The following is a 7,771-nucleotide window of genomic DNA, read 5'->3' on the forward strand; positions in this document are numbered from 1 at the left end:
TAAAAGTTTATGTATAATAAGCAACCATTCAAAATCAACTAATCACGCAAGTTATATATGAATTCTTGCTACTGATTCGACGATTGATGGTGAAATATGATCTATCAGCATTAATATCAAAAGTTCTAAACACTATTGGCATTCACAGTAATGAAATAAAATCAGCTTTATTTTTAGTCACAATTTTTTTTACCTATTTGTATAGTTTGATAAATTACTATTTTTTTTTATTTTAAAATTATAAAACAAATAAAATTGCAAAATATGAAGGAAAGAACATAAATATGAAGAAATTAATTACATCGCCTTCATTTGGGATTTCACGTTGATTAGACATGTTTCGGAGCCAGCCACCGATTACGGTTCGGAACCGTCGGTTCAACTGATTCGAACCTTGAGTGTATTTTGCGGATACGGTTCGGTTCAAAAACTACCAGTTCCGAACCGGTGCCTTTTCGCCGATTTCACGGTTTTCTGATGGTTTTCGAAATTTCTCGTTCCTCTTCAATTTCACGATAATTTTCCTCCAAATTTCACGATATTTCTCACTATTTCTCTAATTTACATAGGATCACAAACGTAATTTATATAGGAATCACCCAAAATTAATCATTTAACATGACATGTCTTCTAGTAAGACCTTACTCAACTCCACAAAGATATTTTTCCTGCGTTGATTAGAGCAGTCACAATGGGGCACCGAGATAGTTTGGGTATATATAGCTCAATTGATGAATATGAGTGAAATTGAACATTTGTGTATTGATAAGACCATTTGTGCAGGAGAACAAAGATCAGATGCCATGTTTAGCGGTTCACAGTATGCAAGTGTGTTTAATTTGATGTAAAAATGTTTAATTTTATCAAAGTGTAAGCAATTTTATTAGCAGTTGAATATGTAATTTTGTCTTATTTATGGAAAGTTCTGAAATCACATAGCTACGTCAAAAAATATACTTAAAATATACTCAAATTTTCATTTCTTACAAATTTCTGAACGCGACAAATTTATGGGAGATAATTTTGATGTGATTTTGTTTTGAGAGGCCTAATTTGATTTGTGTGTTTGAGCTAGGGGTTGGTAGGTACGGTATACCTTACCGAAACCACCATACCGTATACGTTACCGTAAATTCGGTATGCGAAAAAATCATACATTTATCTTACCAAAATTTTCGGTATACCGAGCTTCGGTATACCTTATTTTCGGTATGGAGAATTTTCATACCGATATCGTACCTTATTTTCGGTATGCCGGATCAAAGTTCGGTATACCATACTTTTGCTGTATACCTTACTTTCAATATCAATGAAAATTGAATATTTGAGTTTTTAGAATACTATTTATATTTTATAGTAATTTAAATAATATACGGGGTATTAAATAGTACTAGTTATTTTATTCATATTATATTATATTTCACAATAAATTTTATAATTTAAAAATATATAAAATACTTTATATATTATTATATTCATATTTTACGGTATATACCTTAAATTACGGTATATACTGAATTTCGGTATGCCGCGGTATACCGCGATATATAAAAATTCATACATTTACCTTACCGAAATATTTCAGTAAGGTATCATACCGTACCGAAAATCATGGTATACCAAAAAATCGGTATTTTTGGTATTTTTTCGGTACGATAAGGCCGGTATTTCGGCATTTCGGTATTTTTTTCCCAGTCCTAATTTGAGCAGAATGGGTACTAATCCTCTTCTTTTCCTTTATCTAAATTATGCATTTTGTGATTTGGGCCGCTTTGGAATTATTTCTCTTTGCCCCACACTTTATATTCTTCTACTCCAGGATCACGTATTATTATTTTTTTCCATGCAACAAAGACGAAATTTATTTATTTTAATTCCTGATCTAATTTATTTAATCCACTAATGCATTCCAAGTAAGATGATGATATATGAGGCTAACGATACGAAATAGTTGAATTACAATTCAATTCAATTTTATTTTATTTTTATATTTTAATATACTAATAAATCTAACTTAATTGAATTAATATTAAATCGAAATAAAATAATATGAATCATTGAGTGATTTTAAGATTTAAACATTGTTAAATTTGGTGAGCTCTGTTTTATGAAGTATTTAAAATATTTAAACCGTAATGCTTTGAATTTACAATTATTTCCCCAATCCATTTTTTATGAACTAACTATTATGAGTAGAACATCATAAGTTTGTTTTTAATTTCCAAAGAACTAGACAAATACTATATCATCTCACGTGATAGAAATTTAACTTTATAACAAATTTATGTAACAATTCATTTAATATACGATTTTAACCTATTTGTGAATGATTTATTTATTGTTCCGTATTAAACCAAAAATCCACAGTAAAATCTATTAGTATTCGAAATTCCATTGAATATTTATTTAGCAAAAAAAAGGAAAATGGAATTAAATTTTAAAACTCCTTTAAAAAAATGCTCAATTTTAGAACTCTTTTTTTTATAAAAGAATTTCCAACATAAACTAGTCAGACATACTACACTTGTCTTCACTCTTACTCATATATGAATATTATTGTATGTTTGTTTGTATTTTTTCTGTATTTATTTGAATTTTTAGGTATTATTTGTCATATTTCCAGATGTTGGATTATTTTTTTTATTATTGAATTAAAATAGAATTATAAATAAATTTGAATTAAAATTACACATCGGTTCCGGTTCTAGAATTGATTAAAATTTGAAACCGGTTAACAGGTCAACCAGTCCGGTTAGAACCGGAACCAGCCGAATAAGCAGGCCTAGTTATGTTCTTGAGTTTGATGTGTGCTTTAATTGTTTTTCAAAAGTGTTGTCTTCACACGCAAGTTAAGGTCGGACGAGAGGTTTGATTAAGGAATTTACTAAGCCTTTGAGGTGGCCTTTCTATCTCATGTATTACTGTGGGCTTTCTTTTAAAATATTTGAAGTATATTGCCAACTGATAACTGATGTATTTACTTTCCAAATGCGTTATGTCTTACCGTATTTGTTTTGATGAGCTTCATATCTGATCGTCTAGTGGAGAGTGAGTCTCTACTAGAATTATTGATAGTTAACGAATTCGGGTCTGAAAAGGGGGTGATCCCTTACTCATGCTAGTATACACAGATAGGGATCGTGTGCCATCTTTCGAGTTGGCCGGTCAAGCGATCAAGAATATTGGCACATTCTCGTTTCACCATGAAAGGTTCAGATATGGATGGACAAAGATGAAAGATAATGATGATAACAACGCGGACAAAATTTTAAAGTTGAAAGTATTTTAGTGTTTCTCGGCATTTTTAAAGTAAACCCGAGTTCACTCAAAGATGGCATGACATGACTTTATTTTTAAGGAGATGTGTTCGGCATAAGTTCACTAAGTGCATCAAGTACTCAGCCTTGTAAGTGTTTTCCCTATGTGCAGGTTGAACTGTGACAAGCGCGGTGGGTATTGAGCATAAAAGTGAAGAAGATGTCATTCAAATGTTCAGAATATGACGTTTCTTCATACATGATATTATTCTACTCTGGAATGTTCCGTTGAACGATGTTTTGTTTATCATTTGATATTCTCGATTACTGTTTCTTTCAGTTGTCGCACTAATGAGATTGGATAGTCTGATTTGAATGTTTAAATTTTCGCGTTTGATTCATGTTTCGAGCCAATTGATACTTTCCACCATTTCTTTCTCGATTCTCAAATACCCACTACTTTTCACTTACTTCTTTCTCGATTCTCAAATCTCTAATTTCAACTATTTCTTTCTCGATTCTCAAATCCCCACTAGTCACGGTTCACCTGAACTTTCTATCCTTAGAAAAAGCAATCGTGACAGAATATAATTTAATTGAAATTAAATTGGTTGGAAAAAATAAAATAAAAAAGAAATAAAATAGTGAGATCCATGAGATGGATTGTTGCAGGTCATGTTCCTTAATTAAGAAATAAAATATAAAATACTAGTTGAAATAGATATGGGTCATGAATAGTTAATAGATGATTAGGATTATTGCATTATTCTTTAGTTAAAGAATGAAATAAAAATGATTAAAAGTGAGGTGACTCATAAATAGTTAGTTAATGAATGAGATGACAAGAGATGCATAATGAAATGGGGAAAAGCAGGAAAAAATTTGGTAGCATGATAGTTCTCAATTAATAGGGCTGAAAATTAAGTATTTAGTTTTGGATCAAATATACTTTTGGATTATCATTTATGAATTTATTAAAAGATTGGCAAAACAAAAAGGACAATCTTCTTTTTCTTGGTTGCACGTCCATTTACATCCGGCTTCTTCACTGCAGCGGTGAAAGGGGGGCACCATGTGAAAATCACCTCCACCAACAACCCCATGTGCGTAATGTCGACTATTAAATCTTTCCTCTATCTCATTAAAATAGAAACATTTGGAATGACACAAAAATTTAAAGTATAAGAGATATAAAAAGATTAGTAGCAAATAGTGTAAGTGAACAATAGGACACACTTTATTATTAATATTAGTATTTAATGGTGGATCCTAGTAATATAAGTTGTAGGAGTATATAAATTGATGTATATATATAATGAGTTGCGAAGAACTTTTCATAAACTATTTTTATAGGACTGACCGAAAAGAAAAGTGTAGATATTTTATGGGAAGGAGAGTAACTTACCCATATTGATTAAGCATATAACTAGAGTATCAAAATCAAAATCTCAATAAAATTTCAAAGAGAATAAAGCATCATATTAGGGCCCCTAATCTAAGATTGTATACACGAAAAATCTAAACAGGAGAGAGACCACATTCTACCCCAACAAAACAGCCACAATAGCAGCATCAGATTCCCCAACCCTTCCTTTTTCAAAGAAAACAAAGACACTAAACGAGAATCACTTTGTTTGTGTAGTCGATGTCGGACCGTCCGTTTCTCCACCTCTCGGCCCGGAGAATCTTGCACAACTCAACGGTTCTCATCACATCATTGGGCAAAAGAGGGCGGATATGAAGATCACTGCAGCAGCAAGCATGAAGGTGCTGCTTCGAGACGCTAGAAGCTTGACACTAGCATTGTCAAATCCAGCTCCTGTCCCCGTCGGTGCAAGCCCAAAACCAGGAGTCGCGGGAGACCCAGGGACACCACTCCCGCCTGGGAAAGTGCTGCCTACTGTGGTTGGAGAGGCCGGAGGTGGTAGAGTGGTCGAAGTTCCTCCGGTGGCAGGGGTTGTCGATGGAGTAGCACCACCAGCATTGCTGCACAATGATTGAAGACAATCGAGATATTGAACACAAAACAACTACACTGGAAAAATGAAATGCGAAAAGCGTTTGGAACGACATTCAGATCTAAAAAAGCCCTCTCTACACTACAAGAATGCCAACATTATCAACATAAATGCGACAAACAAGCCGCCATCTACACCGATCAGTTTCACATCTACAACTCTACTAAGTATAATCACTGATCCTCCAACTCAACAAGGGCACATTAACTTACTCATCAGCTTAATCAATCAAGAAAATCACTAATCAAATCACAACAACTTCACAAAATCAAACTAGAGCTTCAAATTCAAGATTCATAACCAACAGTGGTGCTTGGAAAAAAGGGGAATTACCTAGCACCAGAAGGATAGACACATGATGAAGATGATACACCTGCAAATTGGTTAGAAACAGAGAGGGTCAGCATTTGAAGCATGAAAATCAATAAAAAAAAACAAATGTTAAGGTAATTACTAGGAGGATTAGAAGTGACAGTGGCAGTCCCTCCAAAATCACAGCTCATTGGAGCATTTCCCTTCTTCTGATAATAGCTATTCACAGCATAACTGCAGTGATCCTTAACAGTGTTAGGGTTATAGCAAGCCCCATTTTGTTGAATTGCTGCACAATCAGCTCCATTTCCACAAGCATAGTCTATATTTTTCTGAAGAACACTGTCACTCACACCACTATTGCACACACAGTAACTTGCATCTGTACAAATCAAGAACCAGACAGATCAGGTAAGAAAACATAGGAAAAAGGGATAAAGATCAAAACTTTTCACAAACCCATTTTTAATTTCTTCCTTTTCTCAGTTTAAGACATGAATATCAGGTAAGAAGACAGCACCAATATTCAGACATCCTTCACAAGAACTCAACAAATCATTCCAAGAAATTTAGATAGGATAAAAGAATAAAGATCAAAACTTTTCACAAACCCATTTTTCTTTTCTTCCTTTTCTCAGTTTAAGAGAAGCATAGTACTAGAAAATTGCAAGAAAACAAGAGCATCACCTGAATAGCCAGCCAAGGCTAAGATGAACAGACAACCAACCGCGAAAACAGCCATGATTAGCTGAAATTCCTCGAGAAATTATGAGAAAGGGATGGCTTAACCTTCACTTCTACTCAAGCTGGTTGGTGAAATTATGAGAGAGAGGGAAAAAGTGGAAATGAGAGTATATCTGAGGGTAATGGAGATTTCTAGACAAGGGAGGTGTGTTTTGACGGTGGAGGTGTATAGACAGAAATTCGTATGAATTGGTAACTGTTGCAACTTTATATAGTGGTGAAAAAAGTGATTCTGGTGTTTTTGCTGATTTGCAGGGATGTATTCCATTCTTAGGCCATCCACAACGCTGTTCCTATACCGTTCCTATACCGTTCCTTAAACCACTATTTGAGGGCCCCACTGTACTTTTTTACTCCATTCCTTAACTAAGGAACGGAACCTGCAACCCTCCGTTCCTTAACCGTTCCTTAACCGTTCCTTAAATTACTATTCATTCTATTTCAATTTTTATTTTTATTTCCAACTAAATTAAATTAAATAAACACACTACAAACATACTTTATTAAAAAACAAACATACTTTATTAAAAAACACACAATATTAAAAAAAATTACAACTTAAACTTAAAAAAATTAAAAAAAACACACAATTCAAATCCTAAAAAAATAAAAAACACACAATAAAAAACACACAATTAAACGTGGGAAAATAAAAAAACTACTCCGCCGGCGAATCATCCTCCGGAGGCGGTCGAAGTTTAGGGGGAGGGGGAAGACCAAGTAGTCCTGCCATATGCACAATTCCGTTCCACCAGGCCGTGAATTGGGCGTACGAGAAGCGGGAAGTGTCCGCCATTGTGGCGGTTATGTACGCCACCATAAGTGTGTTCGAGCCTCCTTGTGAGCCCGATCCCGAGGCCGACTGGCTTGATTCTCCTCGGCCCTTCCTCGCTCTAGCCGCTTTCGCCGCCTTCGTCCCTTGCGGACGACGGCGCCCACGGCTAGATCCCTCGTACTCGGCGGCCGTAACCCCAACCTCCTGCGTGCCACGATCACTGGGCGCATCGGTGTCACCAGACGAGTACTGGCCGCTCGTCGTGTGCTTCGTCCGCTTTGAGGTTGATCCCGAGCTGGAGCGGACACCACCGGCCCACCTTTCCTCGTCCTTGACGAGCTGCCAAATATCAACATATTTGAACTGTACACCGGTGTCCTGGTGGAAGGCGCGCATAGCCGCCCTCAGTATGTCGGCGCCCGAAGCTCCGCTTTGGTAGTGCGCCGCTTCGGAGGAGTAGATCCCGCAGAATTTTTTGACCTGTAAATCGACTCGGCCAAAGTGAGCACGAAGCATTGTATATTTGCGCTTCCGGGCCCCTTTCGGCTTAGTCTCGTGGTAGACATCACGGACCTTTTCCCAGAAGCACTTGGCGGCTTGTTGGTTGCCGACGATGGGATCATATGAGACGGTGAGCCAGGCGGTGTACACCGCCTTTGTTTCTT

The 7,771-nt window shown here is 35.8% G+C and overlaps 1 protein-coding gene across 2 annotated transcripts; it reads right to left on the minus strand.

Annotated features, from left to right (window-relative positions):
* Positions 1–4,684: 4,684 nt before the first annotated feature.
* On the minus strand, positions 4,685–6,513 carry LOC121772354 (PLASMODESMATA CALLOSE-BINDING PROTEIN 3-like). Of its 2 annotated transcripts, none has more exons than XM_042169421.1 (4): positions 6,275–6,513; positions 5,730–5,969; positions 5,609–5,648; positions 4,685–5,243 (listed from the first exon to the last, which is right to left on the minus strand). In XM_042169421.1, the coding sequence occupies exons 1-4, from the start codon at positions 6,327–6,329 to the stop codon at positions 4,967–4,969; spliced, it is 612 nt and encodes a 203-aa protein (XP_042025355.1). In that variant the 5' UTR covers positions 6,330–6,513; the 3' UTR covers positions 4,685–4,966. The 2 variants fall into 2 exon arrangements, with proteins under 2 accessions (XP_042025355.1, XP_042025356.1); XM_042169422.1 differs by lacking the exon at positions 6,275–6,513 and adding an exon at positions 6,047–6,264.
* Between the last annotated feature and the right edge of the window lie 1,258 nt (positions 6,514–7,771).

Source organism: Salvia splendens, chromosome 16 (assembly GCF_004379255.2).
Source record: "Salvia splendens isolate huo1 chromosome 16, SspV2, whole genome shotgun sequence".
NCBI lineage: Eukaryota > Viridiplantae > Streptophyta > Magnoliopsida > Lamiales > Lamiaceae > Salvia > Salvia splendens.